Source organism: Oxyura jamaicensis, chromosome 4, assembly GCF_011077185.1.
Source record: "Oxyura jamaicensis isolate SHBP4307 breed ruddy duck chromosome 4, BPBGC_Ojam_1.0, whole genome shotgun sequence".
Lineage (NCBI taxonomy): Eukaryota > Metazoa > Chordata > Aves > Anseriformes > Anatidae > Oxyura > Oxyura jamaicensis.
Window position 1 is genome coordinate 94,835,766 of NC_048896.1, and position 19,647 is coordinate 94,855,412.

The window sequence follows — 19,647 nt, forward strand, 5'->3', positions numbered from 1 at the left end:
GTCCAGGCAGGAAAAATACACATGGGGATGCTTTCTAAACTATAATATTAAGGTATTTATGATCTTCATATAAACTCATATTGTATGAGTTTTATACTTTACTAACAAAAGAAAAGGAATTGCTTCTTTCTCCATATTCATGATATAAATGTGAACCTATGGGGGTGATATAGGAAAACAGTGGATTTAATCTCCATTTAACTACTAGAATTAAAGCAAGAAGCGAATTCCCCACTTGATCTTCAGCTGAAATATTCTGGGTGCAGTATGGTGAGCAGGGTTTTGGCTGAGTTTTTGTGAGTGCTGTGGACGTGCATGGGCCTCGTGCTGCACAAGGCTTCAGGCTGCATGCTGTAAGGCGGTATGAAGCAGGTATTGGGCTTGCAAACTTTCCTTGACCTTTTTTCCATGGAGCTGTTGCACCACTCTTGATTCTTTTTCTGCATTGCTCAGTAGTTAATTTGTTTATTATAAAAGTTAGAATAAGATTAAACAAACTGCTAATGCTTTTATGTAGCTTAATGAGAAGAAAATGTTTCTGAGGGACTAAAACCACTACAGAAGTTTAAAGGGGGGGAAAAAATTGAAGTCCACAACAGACTCAGGAATTTGTTCCATTTATTAATTGAAAACAAAAGCAAGTCACTTCTGTTCCACTGTCCCCAGAATGTCCTCCTTGCATTGTTCCAGATCTCTTTCATTTTGCCCCCAGAGATTTCCCTCCTCTGTACTTTCAGCTGAATTTATTTAGGTTACTTTTGAGTCCCTGTCCTGCAGGCAACTCTGGGAATGAAGCTGCAGGATCAGCCTCGTAGCTTCTCGTTCTCCTGAACTGCCTCAAGTCCTTTTGCTAACCAGCTGAGTGGGAGATGGAGGAAGGCCCTGCAGACCTAGTTCCTAAAGATTTCCTACCATTAATTTATGTATGTTCAAGAACTTGGAGCTTCTTGGGTGTTCCTCCAGCATGTACGTTGCATCTGGCCTACAGCATGTTTTGGGGAGCAGGTTCGTAGCCGAGCTTCACGGGGTCCCAGGACATGGGGGCGGGCAGGGTCCCTGTCCTCACAGGTCCCTGGAGCTCAGACTGGGCCCGCGGCCTCTGGGCCTGCCCCTCATTGCTCTTACAGTCCCCTCTTGGGCATTATTCCCCAAATCTCTCCTCTTTCCCCCAGATTTTGGGGAGTCCCTGCCTGTGGTGTGTTAGGTCTCTCGCTGTGGGATGGGTGGGTTACCCCCGTTTTGGGGTTGGGCCCTGCAGGACTGAGGCCGCAGACGAGAGCCCCGGTCTCACGGAGGCATTTGCCTGTGACAGCTTTCCTGGAAAGATTTTTCCAGTTGACTTTTTTTTTTTTTTTTTTTTTTTTTTAAACTTGAGTGGGTTTTTAATGAATGCAGAAATTGTGAAACTGGAACAATACAATCCAAGAACTTTTTTAAAAGTCCTCTTAATGGTTTTGTTTAGCGAGCGTATTTAAAAAAATGTAAACCAGACAGATCTGTCAATGAGCGTAGTCTTCAGTCGGAGAGTTACGGCCTGCTCAGCGCTCTGAGATAAGTGCCTGTGGGACAGGCCCCTCTTCCTCAGACTTTTTTAATCAAAAGGCTTTTCTTTTTGTGGGGGAGGCTCATTACTGAAGCGATCTGACCGGCAATTTTTGATATCAGAGAAAAAAAGGCAGCCTCAAGGTTCTTTTTGTGTAGCATTGTCACAAGGCCTTGTTTTTTTTCATGACCAAAAGGACAAATAGCCCAAACCTATTCCACTTTTAATTCCTGTTGTCCTTGCTTTATTTTTTCTGTTGTGTGCTCTTGTGATTATTACTGGGTACTAATGCCCACACGTGGCCGTCCTCATCTCCTGGTGGTGCTCAGTCAGGAGGAGCAGCTGAGAAGTGGAGGTGGTCTGGAGACAGAGCTGGCCGTGCTGGGTGGGCTGGGGGGACCAGAACGGCCTTCCAAGGGTGCTGCCGTGGCTCTGGTAGCTGCAGAAGTGGACCTCTACCAGGGGCTGGGGAACCAGAAGTGGTGGCGGTAGGGTCTGGGACCTCAGGGGTGGTGTGGAGTGGTTTGTTCTTGCAGTCACAGAGTCCCGTGTCGTTTCATTTGAGAGGAGTCACCACAAAACCACTGCACCCTGGGTGTATGATGATGTTCAAGCACAAACCCGGCATCCTACAGGTTTGGAGCTGATATCGGTGGAGGCATGGCCCTTCTCTCTGGGTCTTGCGTGGCTGTCGCCCGTTTGCTTGTCTTCTAAAGAGAGGATGGGAGTGCAGGATGCTTTACATCGAAGGGAGGATTGTGGGTGAATAGGAGACCTCAGAAGGCAGCCTGCGGAGTTTGTTTAAATCTAAGCTTAGGGCTGCCCCCGAGATGGGTTTTATATTGCTGCCTGTCACCAGCTTTTTTTTTTGTTTGACCCCAGAATTTGGTTTCGGGGTGGGAATGGCTTTGGTTGTGGGACCTTTGTGACTTAGTTTGGCCATGTGCAAAGGAAATTTTGCCTAGAGTTTGTAAGTCTTTAAGTCATTTATTTATTTTTTTCTGAAAATAGATGCCTTTGTAAATTCTGGCAGTATTTTTTTTCATGCAAACACATTTATATGACACTTATAATTACTGTTAAAGTTGTACTTGAACGAAAGCACCGCTTGCCTGGCTGCATTTGCTTATTATATAAGAATTGTCCTCTCCGAGTTAAGCTCCTGAGAGCAGAGGTGCCTCTGAGCTTTTTGAGCCACGCTGTGGATGGGCTGCACAGCGCTAGATGGCACTCTGCCTCCAGCTTTCGTGTTCCACCAGCAAAACTTTGCTCAGCTGCACAGAAAACCCGCTAGCATCATACTGTGGTGGCACTGATAAAACTTTAGGGAGTTGTTTTGTCACCTCTGTTCCAAGGTAGAAGCCGGTTGGTGCCGCAGGAGGCAGTGCTGTCACCTCTGCTCCTGGTGACTGTTACTTCACATAGGGATTTAAACAGGCTTACGAGGATTTGGCATTTTTTTTTCTCTGAGAATGGTTTACTGAAATTGTATAATTGGAATTGCTTCAATTATGCAACTGGGCAGGTTTTAAAGAATGGTAATTCAATACTTTTCCTCCAGCTCTTAGTCCTGTCCCAGTATTTTTTTGTATAACATTGAGACCATTGGGGATTGCAGGGTGGGATTCCCCAAAGTGACCTGCAGGCACAGATCGCACCTAAAGGTCACATCAGGTGCAAAATGTCGAGTGGGATTCATCTAGCTATGGTTCTTTCAGAGGTATGACTTGTACTGCTGCAAACGGTAAATGTTTTTTGTTTATTTCTTTCTTATACCTGGCTGCAGCTGAGTTATTCCCCACCTTTCATCTCTAATTGCTGTGTGGAGTCCGGCGTGTAATTACTTCACCCTTACGTTCTGCGGCAGTACAATGTCAGGTTTCATAAAGCTCGCTGTGCACTTCATTTTTCAGACTAGAGAGAACTCAGGTCTAGCAGTTAGTTCTGCTCCTCAAAATAATAAAATTTCACCAAGACAGCTCCAAATCAGAGAATACAATTCAGAAAATCCCCTGAACAACTCCCAGAACCCTACGCCCCATTTCAGGTGTGACGCCGTCCCGCTGCTTTCTGCACTAACGTGAGGTTTGTGCCGTGGTCCCTTCCCCTGCGGACAGGAGAGTTGCATTCTAGGCTGCGTTACAAAACCTGTGGAAATAATCTTTGCTGGGCCGTGTGCGTGGGTCATGTACAGAGCGAGAAATGTTAGAACACGGTGATTCAAGCTTCTCTTCCCAGGTGTGTGGAATTCAACAAAACAAGGAGGATAACTTTATTTCTTTTCCCCTGAACTTAACATCAGTGGTTTTGCTTGGTGGTACCAAAGGCTGCCTGGTACCTGCAGCGTGCATGTGCCTTGTATTGGGGTATCCGCATCGGTTTGGGTGGTTTTCGGGTGTGTAGGGCTTCCAGGAGCTAACTGTGCTGTTCAAATTTGGAGGTAGGAGAGGGGGTGGATTTTGGAAGCCGTAGAGGTGATTCTTCTCCACTGCAGCTTTTCCCCTTGAATGCTGAAAAACACCCCGAGAAATGACACGGGTGTTGCTCAGTGTTACAGCATACAATAGCACGTAGTGGTCAGAGGTGGCTAAGCTCAAAGCTAGAGCACGGAAACTTCATCTCAGAGGATTCAGAACTGGGCTGGCCATGTTGTGACCTCTGAGGGAACATCAAGCTGGTGTTTGACGAGTGGGGGGACGGGGAGGAAGGCTGGAATGGAAGAATTTTCAAACGCGAGTTTGGTGCCTGGCAAGTAAAAAGAGGTTTTCTTTTGATTTTTAGAAGTTGTATTCTGGATATTTCTTTTAAGTAATTACACTAACAGGTATTGGGACCCTGACTCACGGTGGCATTTTCTTTTTAGGTCTGTTTATGATGGAGAGGAGCACGGTCGTTTCATGGAAAAATTGGAAGCGCGAATCAGAAATCACGATCGTGAGATTGAGAAAATGTGCAACTTCCATTACCAGGGCTTCGTGGACTCCATCACGGAGCTGCTGAAAGTTAGGGGAGAAGCTCAAAAACTGAAGGTAAGAGAAAGCCACCTGAATCACACGGCTCCAGGTGGTCCTGTTTGAGCAGGGGGTTGGACAAGGTGGCCTCCAGAGATCCCCGACAACCTCAGCCATTCTGTGATTGAGAACATCTCCTTTTGTCCAGAGCATCTTTCCTCCGTCTGGGAAAAACAAAAACAGACCCCAGCAATCTTCATTGTTCCTTCCTGTAATGACCGGTTGGTCATTTGGAGTTCAACAATTATTTTGGCAAACTGGAATGTTGTGGTACATCAGCTTTAATCTTCCTCGCGATTCGGAGTCTGTTCTCCATTAGGAACCACATGCTTTTCTCGGTGTACCTTAGACCAATTTCTTCAGCAAAATTAAGCTCTACGGTTCGTTGCATGTCTGCTATAGCAGCATATGCTCTAGTGCCCTGCATGACGTCAAATCCTCGTTACGGATAGCATTGCAGCAGTCAGAGCTACAGAAAGACCTGAGGCAGACCTGACTTCAGTCAGGAGGTCTCTGCCCAGCACTGGCAAGTGAGATATTTAAAAAGCAAATGAACATCAGAGCATGCTAAGGTATTCAGAGCAAGCAGGAGCAGAAGTGAAAAATAAGTCATCAGTAGATACTGGAACACTGTTTGAACGAATACATGGCTTGATTCGTTTTCTGTGGCATCTGCAAGTGTGCTTGGCTTAACTAGAAGATAAAATGTCTGGAGCCAGGCATGGAAAAGGCAAAATGGTTACGGCTAGGGATGGATTTTCTAAATGTTGTGGCTCTTGAAGGTGTGCAAAAAGATGAGAGAAAGGTGGATTCTTACATATTTAATGAAAGAATGCGCTCAGCATTGTGTGGGAAAAGTCATTTGTAGGATTGGGATGTAGGTAATTGGTAGTAAGGTTTCTGGGGACAAAAAGGATCTAGAGATTGGTGGTGTCCCTACAGGTAGGGGTCAAGTGGGCTTGCAGTTTAAGCTTGGCTGGTGTGCCTTAAAATACGAATATTACACAATTTGGGGCATATAAGACAGCGTAGCAGTGATGTGATGAGCGTCAGAGGTTGGAGAGCCTTCCTCTTTCTCCTACAGAAGTTAGAATAGAGATGGAGAAGATAATGTGTGTTCCTTTTCCATTCTTTTCTGCAGCACCGAGGTGTGACCTTGATATAAAAATTGAAAACAACTTCCTGGAACAGTCAGTGAAGGGGAGTGAGTCGGGTGGCAGCCAAAAAAGAATTCTGTCTCTGGAGACCAGCTCAAGAAGTCTTGCTGTGGAGTCTGGGTGGAGAGGTGGAGTCTGACCTGTTGAGAAGGACCTTTTTGGGCATCTGGAAGTGGGGGGGGACTATTCAGTGGGCATTAGAGAAGATGAAGTCATAAATAAGGGGAAAAAAAATCTCAGAAAATCAAATTTTCTGGAAAAGAAAAAAAAATCACAAAAAAATCCACCTTCGCTGTGCTGACTATTGCTTTTCACACATTTATTTATTCATTTAAAGCTACCTCTGGCATTTCCAAGCTTGCTTCAGGTTTAACACGTGGCCTTGATCCCCCAAGTGCTTGCAGGAACACCTTTCCAGGGGTGTTTCCTGCCACCAGAAGCACCCTTATTATTGCAACGGCGTTTTCCACGAAGAGAATTCATCCAGCGGTCGATGGCAGGATGAGGCCATTGGAAATACCATGAAAGAAGATTTTTAAAGCCATTGTTTCTAGCCAAGAATTCCACATTGTTTGTTTGCAAAGGCTCGTTGCTGTTTCCCATTCTACAAGCAGCTACTTTGTTGGTGGCGCACTGTGAAGTCCATCTCTACCCTCAGGATCTCTCTTGATTTCCATTGCTATGTGATCTATAAAACGGCACATGGGAAAAATATACACAGAAGCTTATTTGAGAAACACTGAGCCCTCTTTGTGAGGGTTTCCCTAGGGAATCATCCGTGGGTCCAGTGGCGAGAGCGTGTTTTGTTCCAGCTATTCATTCTGCATTTGATCTCGGCCTTTTTCTCAATAGCGCTGCTCTTTGAACGTACGTACAGCCAGCTAGGGAATAAATCCCCTCCGCGCTGCATCTCCAGGACGTATCCGTGTGCTTTTAGCGTCGGGGCATTCTGTGCAACGTCACGCTTGCAGAAACATCACCGTTCGTTGTTCTGAGAGTGCAAGCTGTGAGCTAGATGCACTCTCTCCCCTCGCTCACGTGTACCGCGGCTGCTCTCTTCCTTTCGTACGGCAGTGCTGCAGCTCAGGTGGCCCCAAGGCAGGCTGAACCCTGAGCAGGACTGCGTGGCCAGCCTTTCTGCTCTCCTTTCCGCTCTCTTCTGCGAAGGGCTAGCTCTGAATTAACTGGGAGCTTGAGCTTTTAGCTCCGCAGGTGAGCTCCTCCGCAGTGCATTTCCGCACTGGGAAGCGTTGTGTTGCTCTAAGGATGCTGAGTCACGGCTTCGTAATCAGTACATGATTAAAAAAAAAGGGTAAGTTAGTTGGGAATACACAGGGCACACCTTCAAAAAGGCATTTACCTTATTTTGGGTGATAACTTTTTTTATTAAACCAAAACTTCTGCATTTCCTTATTCTTTCTTTAACTGCATGGCTTTACGAAGGCTCTTTACTTTTAACTTCTCATGAGGTTTTAAAGAGAACCCTTTTTGCTTTCCTCTTTTTGCATGTTGTACGTCTTAAATATAGTCATATCTTCTACTGCACGACATTCTGATGAGGAAGTCAGCTTTCTGATGCTGACTCTTCTCAGTCCCAGTTCCCATGGGGTCCTGCAAGCCGTGTGCCAGTGCAGTTACTCCATCTTATAAAGGCTCCGGTGGAAACAAAAGGAGCAAAGATAAATTATGCATTGGGGTGGTTCAACTTGGAAAACCTGCCTGGAGGTGTGAAAGGGAACAGATCACAGAGACACAGCCAACCTCAGCGACTCCGGAGGGTCAATTTAAGCAAGCCCTGCTTCAGCAGCGTTGTTCCTGATGGATTTTCGTCTGTCCTACAGTTAGTCCTCCCTCCGAGTAGTCCTGTCCCCTATCAGGCAGAACAGAGATCGTTCCTTCTTGTTTCTGCAGCAGTCTCCTGTAATGTGGAGGCTGCAGGATTGTTCTCTGGTCTTGTTGTCCGCAAGATAAGTAGCCCCAGTCCATCCTAGTGGGTTGTGCTTTCTTGGCGTCTCACTGCTTTTACTTTTCTCCTCTGAAATCTTTCCAGTTGGTGGGTTCTTTCTTATTTATTTTTTATGATAACAGCATGGTTTTTAAACCGGAGCAGGCAATCGGTCGCCAGCGACATGGTGTAGAGGGGTTACTTCAGGGGTGCTGTAGAATTCTGTCCCTGCACGCTCTGATGCTTGCTCGCTGGGTAGCAGCGCAGCACGGGCTGATTTCCAGTTTGGCTCGCCGTGCTCGCCGGGTCCTTTCTCAGAGCTGCTGCCTGTTGTCCTGTTTAGTGCAGCTGACTGCCTCTGCCCGAGGTGAGTGCTCCACACCTGCCACTGCCGACCAGCAATTAATAAAAGGCTCTTCTCGGAGAAGCCATCTGCAAGTCTCATCTTCTCTCCTAACGTTCTCAGTACTGCTGTGCTCGGTCATAAAATCTACAAAGCTAAGACTCACGGAAAGAAAATGAATGGGAAGCGATTTTTATTGCTTGCAGCGTTCAGATTAAGGCAGATCTAATAAAGGGAGGCAGGTGGCGTAAAGCAAAGGGAAGCTCACCTTCCCCATGCCAACCCGAGCGGTGGATATTGCCGCCACGGAATGTGGCGGTGACCTAAAAACGCAACGGCCGTGCAGTGGAGTCCCAAAGGGGCTGCATAAAGGAAGAGAACGTGGCTGTGGTGGTGGGTAATTAACCTGGTCCTCGCGTGCTCCCTCCGGATCGGGATGTTCAGAGCTGACTCGCAGGGTTGCTCCGCAGCCAGCCCTCCTTTCTTAGGAAGAGGACGTGAAAACCCAGGGCAGGCGGGTGTTGGAAGCGGGGACGCAGCCAGCGCAGCCGCGCGGGGTCAGAGCGGTGCCCTTCGCATCCCTTCCCAGGATTCCTCGCCAGCGCCCTTTGCTCTTCTCTCTCATCACTCTGACGCTCTCTAAACGATAGCAGAGCGTCGGCTAAAAACCCCCGAACAAAAGCCCTGCTCGGTGCCACATGTTCCGCGTGCAGATGGATGAACTAACAACTTGAGCATCCCGCGAGCCCCTTCCGTGATCCCGCCGTCTCATTCTTCGCATGTGCCCACCTGTTGCCGGTCCCCCCCCCCTTGCTGGGCGTCTGTCTTCGATTATTAAATCTCCTCGTCTGAACAGCGTCAACGTGTCTGCAGGAGATCTCTAGAAATAAGCATTGATTTCTTCTCGATGTGTGGATGTGGATCTCGAGAAGAAGCCAAAGCACAACCCCCTGCCTCCCGAAAGCTCTCAGGGTGCCAGGGCAGAACATATCCTGACGCTGTGCCTTAGCTGGGATGGTTCCTTATTTTGAACAGAAGACCAGTGCAGCCTTGGCATTATTGTAGGAGCAGTTTAAAATTACCCTACATGGATTCCGTTTTCCTGGTGGGTTTTTCGGGATCTAGGAAAACAAAATAATCCTTGGAAGAGATGCTGGGCTCCTGCTTGTAAAGTCTCAATACATCATAAAGGAAATGAGCACTTCTTGCACGGGGCAGGCAGCCAGGAGAGCTGAAGCTACTGCAGAAGGGGGAGCAATGTGATGCAGATGCTGTAGTGAAATTGTGTGCGGGGAGATGATGGGATGGCTCCTCTGCATACCTCGGGGTAAGCAAATAGCCAGCACGGCCAGCGTTAAGCACAAAAGGAGGTCCGTGAGGCAGGATGGCTTTGCTCCTTGAAGCAGCACCAAGCTCCCCGTGTGAGACCTCCTGTTCAAACGTGGACCAGTTTGGAACATCGTTACTGCTCAGGGTCTTCCAGCAATCGGCAGGAAACAAATGGGATCCTGAATCAGTTTTATACATATTAATGCAAAGCCTCCCCATCTATCTGAAACATTTGCCTTGTGCTGTGCTGAAAAAAAGAGAGCCACGGCTGTTATCTTTGGATACACCTTGAAACTTGTCCTGCTTTGCTCTGCTCTTGCTGCCGCTCCACGCACCATCCGTGTTCCGTTAGGTATTTGGAGAACGCTTTTCATGGACGCCTTCACTGGCAGCGAATTCGTTCGGAATTCCTGGCTGCTGTACGTGGTGGCAGGGGGCTGTGCTCCTGAATGTACCCTGAGAGCTCCTTCTTGCAATTCCTGCAGTCGTCTTACCTCTCGTACCAATTTTTGTGTGTAGGCTGAGCAGAACTCCCCAGAACCGCGTGAACTGCTTCATAAAACTCGATGATGCCCCTTGAAATCCAGCAGGAGTTTCCACGGTCCAGTAGGTCTGAGCAGAACGAGAAACCTCCGAGACATCTTCCAGGGATGAGCCTGGAAATTGAAATGTACAACTTTAATGTCTATAAAAAGAGAGTTTTATTGGGGGGGGGGGGCCCCCAGGAGTTTTATGGCGTGTTAGTCTTGCACTGACATGAGGCACCTGAACTCTGCGCAGTTATTCTCTGGTGGTATTTATCTTCATAATTGGCTGTTTTTGTTAAAAACCTGAAGGTGGGCATGATTACTTGAACGTTTGTGTATTTTTCAGCCGTCCCAGCTGGTCCCTGTAAGATGCTATCTCTGTTTACAAACCTCCTCCTGTCTGAACTTGCACGAGTACTCAGAATTCCCAAAGTCATCTTTCTGCTCGTTGTCTAAACAACGCGTAAGCTGCTTCTTTGTCCTGAGGAGCTGAAAATGCAGCTTTGTTCTCCCCCGTGTTCCCACTGAGGCAAACAGATGCACGGGTCGTAAAGGGCTGAAGCGCTGGGCTCCTGTTTGTGCAGGGAACCTGCGGGCTTGCAGAGTGGGAGACCTTTAAACTCCGAGCCCTAGCTTCGTAGGGTGATGCAGAAAGACGGTTGAGCAAGGAAATCAAGCGATCCTTTAAAATAAACCGATAAATAAAATGTGGGAGCCGGGAGGAGGCATCTGGTGAGAGATGAGTACGAAGGTCTAAGAGAAAACGTTTGACTTCGTACGTAAAGCCCACGCTGAAGACTTTTCTTCCTGTGATATCAAGGAGTTAAAGGCTAATTATAATCTATTTAGCGTTGGGTAGGGGAGATTTCTTTCCAGGAGGTGATTTCTGTCCTGCCACTTAGGTAAAGTAGCGTTTGAGAGGAGAACCCTCACGTACAGGATTTGGTCCATCGGCACTGCTGCTTTTCGAGGTGGCTGTGCCAGCAGCGTTAACTCCTGCTGCCTCCTACTTTCCTTCAGTAACAGGGAAGAAAATTCTTCTCTGGCACCTGCTCGGTTAATAAATTGTTCTATGCCAGGCAGGAGAATGCTGTGCGGGAAGCAGTGTGAGGGTGTTTATGTGCAGTTATTTCTTGCGAAAAGCCTCGTCCTGGCTCACGTGCAGACGTGCTCTTTCTCTTTTCCCCTATATCCCTGCAGAACCAAGTGACGGACACCAACCGAAAGCTGCAGAACGAAGGGAAAGAAGTAAGTGATGCGTCCGCTTGTTGTCCTTGTTGCTTTGCTGTGGTGTGGCCGTGCTTGCTGGCGGCGAATTGCACGGAGCATCAGCAAGTGCTGAGCGTTAACCTGGCGCTGGTGTCAAGGCGGGCATTGCCCCTCTCCCGTCTCTCTCATCTCGTTGTGAAGCGTAAGTTGTGTGAGCGGTGGGAGGTGATTTTCCTCTCTTTTTACCACGTGTGGATTGGAAGCTAGTGGAAGGGAAAACCTGGAAAGCAGGAAGCCCTTGGACAACAATAACCGAGTTGTGGGCTCGCTTCTTCAGCCCTGAGATGGGATCAGCGGCGGCCACGCGAGCTGGAGACTCTGCGCTGCTCCGTGCTGCAGCGTGGCAGCAGTTAAAGCCGGCGTGGTTTTTGAGCCCCATGGGTAGAGGCACCAAGGCATGGAGAAAGATGATTGAACGTGCCTTGGGTGTGATTCGCCTCTGACCACATTCATTCCTCTGTCCTTTCATCTTAACGTTAGCAGGCTGGAGGGGCTTGAGAGGTGGGTGACGGCTGCGTATTGCACGAAGGCGCTGATGTCTGAAGCTTTTTGAGTGCCTCAGAGATCTGAGAGAGCTTCCAGGCATGGTCCTATTCCCTTCTTTTCCCTTCCCTCCTGTTGAATTGCGTTGCCCTACCCGTATTCCATACTATTTCATAGAAATGCCCTGCTCCTTGCACCTTTCCTGCTTTCCTCCTGAACTGCCCTCCCGGGCAGCCAGGCTGCATTTCACTGTGAGGACACGCAGGCATCCCCGGCTCGGTGAGCTGCCCTGCATTTGACAAACAAACGAGAAAACGCCACGTTGGACTGTGCCAGAGCAATTATTCCATTAGAGACCAAAGATAAAAATGCCCTGTGGGGAGGAGGTAATGCAGCTTCTCCCCTGAACCAATACCTCTCTGGTACTTAGAGCAGAAGATTCATCTCCTGAAGTAGAATAGCCGGGGATTTGAAAAGGACTTCACAAAGTTGTTCTGGCCCTGTGGAGCCAAGTCAGTGCTCTGGAGAACTGTGACCTGCCCCTTTGACGAGGCAGAACTAAGGATGTTTTTGGTGGCTGATCCTTGTTTTGCCGCTGTCCAGATGCGTAGGTTTTGCTGTTGGAGACGGAGCTTCTAAAGCTCACGGTTGGTTTGGGATGCTAAGAATTCCCCCGGGAGCGAGCGGCCACATCCTGCCTTTTAGCAGGGCTAGAAAAGAGAAGCTCGCAAAGGGAGCGGGAGTATGGGAGAGATGGAAAAAAAGATGGGGAGGGGGGAAATCATGCTTGGAATTCACAGGACGTGCTGCAAGGCTGGTATTTTGAAGGCTTTGGCTTTGCCGCTTACTCGCTTGAAATGAGGCGAGGGAGTGCTTCTGCTGGTTGATTAAACCACCCGAAGCTGCCTGCCCTCCCGATTTCAGCGATGCTGCGCAATGCTCAGGGAGCTCTCCCGTTATCAGAGCCGGCTTTGTTGTCAGCCTCCTGTCTGGACGTTCATGCCAAGTGCCAAGCAGTTTATATCCTCCCTGCTCTGTCTGTTTACTATTCTTGGTGAGACATTTTTTTTTCCTTTTTTTTCCCCCAAAGCTGATAATAGCAATGGAAGAGCTGAAGCAATGCCGATTGCAGCAGAGGAATATTTCAGCGACGGTTGATAAGCTAACGCTGTGTCTTCCTGGTGAGGATCTGCGACTGCTCTTTATTTGTACAGCTGTTTATTTTAATTCACATCTCTTTGCTTTATGCTCCCGTCTCAACGCTCGTGTGTTTTCCTTCTCTTTCCAGTCCTGGAGATGTACAGCAAACTGCGAGAGCAAATGAAATCTAAAAGGTAAATTTTACATAGACCGATGTTTATACTGGAAGAGTTGAAAGCACCCCTTCGGTGCTAATTAAATTAAACAACGAGCTTCTCAAAACTTAGGAATTCGGAATCACCCTTTCCGAGTTAACTTGTGTGATTTCTGGCTGGTGTCTTCGCAGTACGGCTCGGCCTCCTGTGGTAGGAGAACCGGGACAGCAGCAGGCTCTGATCTCGTGCTAGGCTTTCTGATTAAGGGAGACGTTCACTTTTTTTTTTCCATGGATGCTCCCTGTTGTGGTGGACGTTCCAAATCAGTGTACGGCTCAGTACCTGCGCGTTACTAGATGTCATACTGTGGCTGCCATAACACAAAAACTGATCTGAGAGAAGCCGCTGAACGCGAGTGGAAGCCAAAGACCTGAGAGGCGTTGTGCAGGGCGGTAGGGGAAGCTGCTGAGAAGGCACGCGGCTTATTTTGGGATCGAAATAATGGTTCGGGAGAGTGAGCTGAACTGAAGTGGCTCAGAAATCACGAGCTATAAATCCAGGTTTTTTTCCCACCCCGCATCTGTTGCGATGCTGAAGAATTAAACCGTGGCCCGGGATATTCGTGGCCGGGGTCCTGGGGGATGGTTTGTTTAAGCACTTCGGAGGCACGCCGTAGCCCTGGGGGTGGCAAATTGGGCAAGGAGCAGCTGCCTGGAGGAGGTCAGCGGGAAGGGCGGTGGGCTCCAGCTGAATGCCACGCGGGGAGCGCAGTCAGATCCAGTGCCTGCTTTGTGCCTGCCATCCATCATGTAAACAATACAGGAGAAACCAGATGTTTCCAACAAGGCGATAACTAATTGGCTAGGCGTAATTTTACACTTCCCCTCCTGCCTCCGCTGATCCCTGTGGTCCTCGGTGCCCAGGATAAACAGATAAGCGTGAATCGTGCAAGTGGGGCTGGCCAGAGAGGTTACAGGGAGCTTAGGTAGCTCCTCGCACTGCTCTCCCTGCTTCTCTGCGTGGCTCAGAGCAGAGCAGGCACTCTATAGCTCGTCCCACTGTTTTTCTGCTGTTTGTGGGAACAGTGAGGGGCTTACCCGTTGACAGATGTGGGGTGGGGAGCTTGAGCTGATCACAGTGCTGTGAACTTCTGAAGGGAATCCACATGCTGCTCGGTTCCCTCGTTCTGGGTAGTGTTTCCAGGGTCTGGTTCTAAGAACTGCATCTTTTTTTTCTTTCCTTTATTGGACTGGTTCATTTTGAAACAAATAGAAGTTGAAAGCCACATTTAAGAAATATTTGAACCCTTGGCTTCTTTTTTTTTCCCCTCTCCTTCTTTCTTTGTCTGGATTTGATGGCTTCATTCACCAAACGCAGCACAACAGATTAAATATTTCTGTGTCTGCACCCGGTCCCACGTATCCATCATTTCAGGATGGCCAGCGAGGGGCTCGGTTACTAGCCTGAGTCCCGGGTTTTGAGTGCACAGCCTCGGAGGAGCAATAGGTTTTGCATTCTGGGTGAGTAAACTCAGCTCTTCCAAGGTAGACAAAAAGAGTGACGTGCTGTTTGCTGCATGATAAAAGGAATGGGAGCGTTTCCCAACGCAGAATCTGTGACCGTTAACTGGAAACGGGGAGCGCGGCGCGGTCCAAACCCAGAGGAGTGACCGTGCTACCAGCAGAGAGAAGAGATGCAGAGAAACGTTTCATCTTCCATTGTCCAGAACTTAAGGAAATGACAGAAAGAACTTTTTTTTTTTTCTCAAGCGTCTGGGACACACAAGGCTGCTCGTTGGAAAGTGATGAGAAAAATCCCTCTGCCAGACCCTGGGAGAAAGGATGCAGATAGCTGTGTGTGGGAGCCTGCCAGTGAGCTAGTCGTGAATCCTGCTGACAAATGAATGCCAGGGCTCAGACGCGGCGTGGAGGCTGTGTGCCTTGGGGGTGCCTCCCATTTCTGGGGGCCTCCAAAGGGATCTGTCTCACTTCCCCATGGGTCACTTGGTCTCCAGCAGTAGAAATGAGAATATTTCATCCTGCTTGTAGCCGAGAAGCCTCTGTAGGGCTGTGCCCATGCGAGCAGGACCTGGCTATTTCCAGAAGGAGAAAAAAAAACCCTCTGAACCTCTAGTTTATTGAAATGCCCCATTCCCAGTTGGCAAACATTCCTGTTTCATTGCTGCAGTGGTCCTGCGGGGTGGCCCCTTTGGGGTGGCCGATAGCAGGCGTTCAAAACTCAGGCTGGTTCTCAAAGCTCAGGCTCGTGCAGCGGTTTGGGGCATCGCTGCCTCGCAGCCGGCGGTGGGGAGCCTCACGGCGCCAGGCGGCTCGGCTTCGCTCGCAGCGATTGCGGCTCTGCACGCCTGCACTTTGCTCTGCCCCCACGTGCTTCGGGCTTTGTTTTCGGCAGGCGGTCGGCGACCCCCTCAATGAACACCCGCTGTTCCCGCAGGGCACGTTTGAGCTTCTTCTAGTTCAACAAACAAAGTCCTGAAATGCACCAAACCCCCAGTGTGTGTTTATTCCTCTGGTTTAATTTCTGGCTCTCTGAGGTTTCCCTCCGGAGAGGATTGCGTTTTATTGCACATGGCTTTTCATACCTCACCGGGGCATAAACGCTGACCGGGTTACGGGGTTAATCCGCTTAACTTCTGGTGTTCTTACCAGGACAGGCAGCTCTGGGTTAAAATAACTTCCCCGCGGACCTGCCCGGAGTTCAGGCAAGAGTTGTTTGGAATGGGGATTTGAGCGTCAGGTTATTTCGGTGGCCCTAGCACGATGCTTAGGACTAAACGCTGTTCCTCACCCTAACACAGCCCTTTTTAAAATGACCCGAGATGTAAAAGCATGCGTCGTGTGTAAAGGAAGGGGCGCTGGGGTTCTTGCAGTCTAAGGCTTCACCTGAAGTTGTTATCTTGTCAGCACTGCAAAGCTCATGGGCACCACAGGTCCCACAGGAGCTGCCGAAGGAGGGACCTCGCAGAAGAAGCATCCTTCGGTCTCGTTACGTGGGGTCGTGTTTTCATCTCTATCTAAATAAAAAGGTCCCTTGGGTGGGAAGTGTTTTTCAGTGGTGCTTAGCAGCATTTGAAGGGCTGGAAGGCAGGTGGGGGCTGACTGCTTGCACCCCAGGAAATCGGAGTGCTCATACCCAGGGAACTTCAAACAGAATAACGAGCATCCATGCGAGTAGCAGGTACCGGCACGTGTTGGATAGCAGTTTGTCAGCCTGTGGCATGTTGTGTATTCTCATCTCCATCCTACTGTTTTATGGGACCTCACTGTTAGGGGCTGCCCAGTCCTTGAGGTGACCAAGTTGAGGCTGCTGCAGCCATGGGCCCGAGCAGTAGCGAGGTGAGGGCACGCACGTGGACACCGCACGCAGCACGTACACTGACACACAGCTGGCTGCACGGGTCAGGTACGTGCCCCATCCCTCACCCAGCAACCCCCGTGCTCCGTGGGGTGCTCCGGACACCCCCCCCGTCCCCCCTGGGGAGGTCTTGGGGACACCGGAGTCTGGGGCGTCAGGGCAGGCACGTGGGCGAGAGCTGGGCTGGCTCAGCTGGTGCAGGCAGCTCGTTGCCCTGCTGCTCCCTGTGCATCAGGACACCACGGCGTGCCTCTGCTTCTCTCTTTGGAAAGGAAAATGGTGCTTTTAGGGTTACCTGGATGCCAAGATCTTCAGACAGAGCTGAAATTCTTAAATCTATTGAATTATTTATGTGCAGTGCACGTTTTTGAGTGGAAGAGAGGTGGAAATAGCTGTGCTTGCTTCTGCATCTGCTTTGCTTGCTTTCCACAGACACTACCCCGCGCTGAAGACCCTGGAGCACCTCGAGCACACCTACCTGCCGCAGGTGAGCCACTACCGCTTCTGCAAGATCATGGTGGATAACATCCCAAAGCTGCGCGAGGAGATAAAGGAAGTTTCCATGTCAGACCTGAAGGATTTCCTGGAGAGCATCCGTAAGCACTCCGACAAGATTGGGGAGACGGCAATGAAGCAGGTAAGGACTCGCTCTGTTCGGTGGAGGGAAGCTGCTCTGGAAGGAGTTTCACAGCCACCTTACCCCGAGTTCTGTCTTCTCATTGCCAAGGCAGTAAAGGCTTCGCAGCAACTTTAAGGTGAAAAAGTTATTGGTCTGTAATTGCTGCTGGAGCTGATTTTCTGATTTTTATCCCATTGAAAAAACAGCAGTTTGTTTTTGTCGTCGTCTTCTCCTGCGTGTGCTTTGCCACGGACTCTTGGCAGCCCCACGGCCTGGGGGGCGCAGGGGCTGTGGATTCCTGTTTTCCACGCAGCAGAGCGGGGCCGTTTGTGCTGCCCTGCCTGGGGAGAACTGGAAGAGCTGGGGACAGAGGTGCTGATTCCCCAGGTTGATAGTAAAGCAATGGAAGTACCCATACTGGCTGCAGCTGGATTTTCAATTTTTGCATCTTAACCTCATTCTCATGGGTAGACTTTGACTGGGGCTTGCTTGTACTTGCCTAGCAGTCGATGTCTGTAAAAGATGAGCCTGATTAATTGGACGTAGCCGTGCTTGTATTACAGTGGAATTGCCTCTTCTCAGACCTCGTCAGTATTCCACTTTTGAGTTCCAGTACGGTTTTTCTCGTCACATCTGGAGAGCATCGCTCACAGCGTCTGTGAAAACCAACTTCTTGGTGAAATTCAAATCCACTGGTAACGAAACGTTACCTCGAGGTGCGTTTCCTCTGATAGCGACCGACTGGTCGGGGCGGTTGATTTCTGGGAAAGATTCCTGCCGTAACTTCTCACAAGATGATAAATGACTTACAAACGCTGTCCTTTCTGTTAAGTGTACAAGCTCGAGGATTTCCATTAACCGATCCCATTTACGGTGTGTCTAGTGCCTCGTCTTCTCAACCTCTCTCTAGTATTTTGGGAAAGCAAACCCTTACGTGACGTAATAGAGCTCTGGAGATACGCTGTTGTGTCTCTTCGAGTTCGGCAAACATTTTTGGTAGTCGCTGCATAAATCAAACGAGGTTCTCTGAGCCTTTTGGAAACGTCTGCTGATCCGGGCATCCTGTCATTGCGGCACCCCAGTGCCTGGGACGGCTCCAGGCGTTTACCTGGGGCAGTGGTTTCCAGAACAGCAGGTTACCAAAAATAAAATGAAGTCCGTCGTGGCAGCCAAGCTTTTGAACAGATTATCCTTTGGTTTCTGTGGCTCTGGACGGAAAGGAGTAAGTTCAGTTTGTCTCTTGGTGCCCAAGTAGTGCAGCAGATGTGCTACTTTAAATAAATAATTCTCTATACCCTGCTAAGGATATTCAGCAGTTACAGATGTAAGAGGATGCGCATGTGTCCTCTTTTTGTATCTTCCAGTCTTGTCGCTGTGACGCTGGGAGGGTGAGACTGGGTATGTGGCTTTGGGCAGGGGAGAGGTCACGGGTGGATGTTCAGGCACGTCTTTTTGCTGCTTGGCCAGACCAGTTTTGAGAAATTTATCATTTCAAAAACCAGCAGGGGGCTTGAAATAGGGGAGGGAGAAAAAAAAAGTTGGGTCTTCATCCAGTGGGGGATAGAGCTTGGGAGCTCCTTGTGCAAAACTTGCACGGCTTCCAGGAGAAACCGGGCAAGTGGTTTCAGCGGGTTCCTGCGGGGTCGGTACCCAAGCACGACGTCTGGGGCTCAAGGCGTGCCCGACGTGACAACAGCGAGGAGCTGGGAGAAGGCCTGGGGAAAGGGCAATATTTACTCGCCTTGTTCCTGTCTTGTGGTGGAGGGGCTTGGTTTTGCAGTACTGCGTTATCTGACCTCCTGCTCGGAGCCCGCAAGCGGTTGTGTCTGAATGAAACCCCAACGAGTGTGTGCTTTCCTCTTGCCTCCTCTTCCTCTGCGACCTTTAGGCGTTACGCTTCTTCTCTACACCCAGCCTTTTGTTGCTCGTTGTTTATTTCCCCTGCTAACACCGCCAGCTTTCCCGAAGCTGGTCCTTTGTTCTCCAGCTGTAGGTAGCCTCTCGGCTAGGGCTGTGGCCCCTGCTCGGACCTCAGTTACACGCCTGTTCCTGCTCCTTGCCATCGTTTTCCACTTGCAGAAGTCCTTCACCTTTCACCGCCTGCTCAGTTCCAGCCCCTTTGGACCTTAAGGATTTCTAAAGTGAGGTCTGATGGTGATGATTTTTCCTTTTGTTCCTTGATGCTGCCAGCATCTGTTACGGGCACAGCAGAGCTTCAGTCTGTGGATGTAGCTAACAAAAATACTTAAGTGGAAAAGGTGTTTTTTTTTAAATGCAGATGCTAACGAAAGATAAAGTGAGTTGGGCTTTGGCGAGGAGCATCACACAACATCTCGGCGTTTTTAGCATCATCTGGCAAACGCTTCCAGTCTCTCCCACGTCCCAGTTTTCTGCTCTGGGGTGAGAGCAGGGCGCAGGCTGCAGCAGGGCTTTCGTGGCCCTCCGTGGACCGCGGCTATCTCCGAGGGAGGGCTCGCCAGCTCCTCAGCAGGAAATATGTGACGTTCCCACCCAGCAGCCTGGAGAGGAAGGTAAACTTTGCCGCATCCAGTTGCAGACGCCGAGCTGGAAGCGGCGCTGGAATTCGAGCAACGTGCTAGGTTTATTCCTGCCGAAAGCGTCACGGGCTGCTTGAACGCCGCGAGGCGATGAGGAGCTGAAGCTTCCCGAGCCTCCCGTTGCGTGGGGTCACTTCACGGCGCCGTGCTGAAAGCAAAGGGCAGGGCTTCCTCTGCCAGAATTACCAGTATC

At 49.5% G+C, this 19,647-nt stretch overlaps 1 protein-coding gene across 13 annotated transcripts in view; it reads left to right on the forward strand.

Annotated features, from left to right (window-relative positions):
- Positions 1-19,647, forward strand: part of EXOC6B (exocyst complex component 6B) — a 274,926-nt gene that overhangs the window by 37,210 nt on the left and 218,069 nt on the right. For 12 of the 13 annotated variants that reach the window (XM_035324205.1, XM_035324197.1, XM_035324203.1 and 9 more), the window contains 5 exons: positions 4,407-4,572; positions 11,056-11,103; positions 12,698-12,788; positions 12,896-12,941; positions 16,710-16,914. In XM_035324205.1, coding sequence (XP_035180096.1) covers positions 4,441-4,572; positions 11,056-11,103; positions 12,698-12,788; positions 12,896-12,941; positions 16,710-16,914 — 522 coding nt within the window. In that variant the 5' untranslated portion in view covers positions 4,407-4,440. Of the gene's footprint in view, positions 1-4,406; positions 4,573-10,158; positions 10,165-11,055; positions 11,104-12,697; positions 12,789-12,895; positions 12,942-16,709; positions 16,915-19,647 lie in introns of those variants that run through there. The other variant, XM_035324207.1, reaches the window with a different exon arrangement.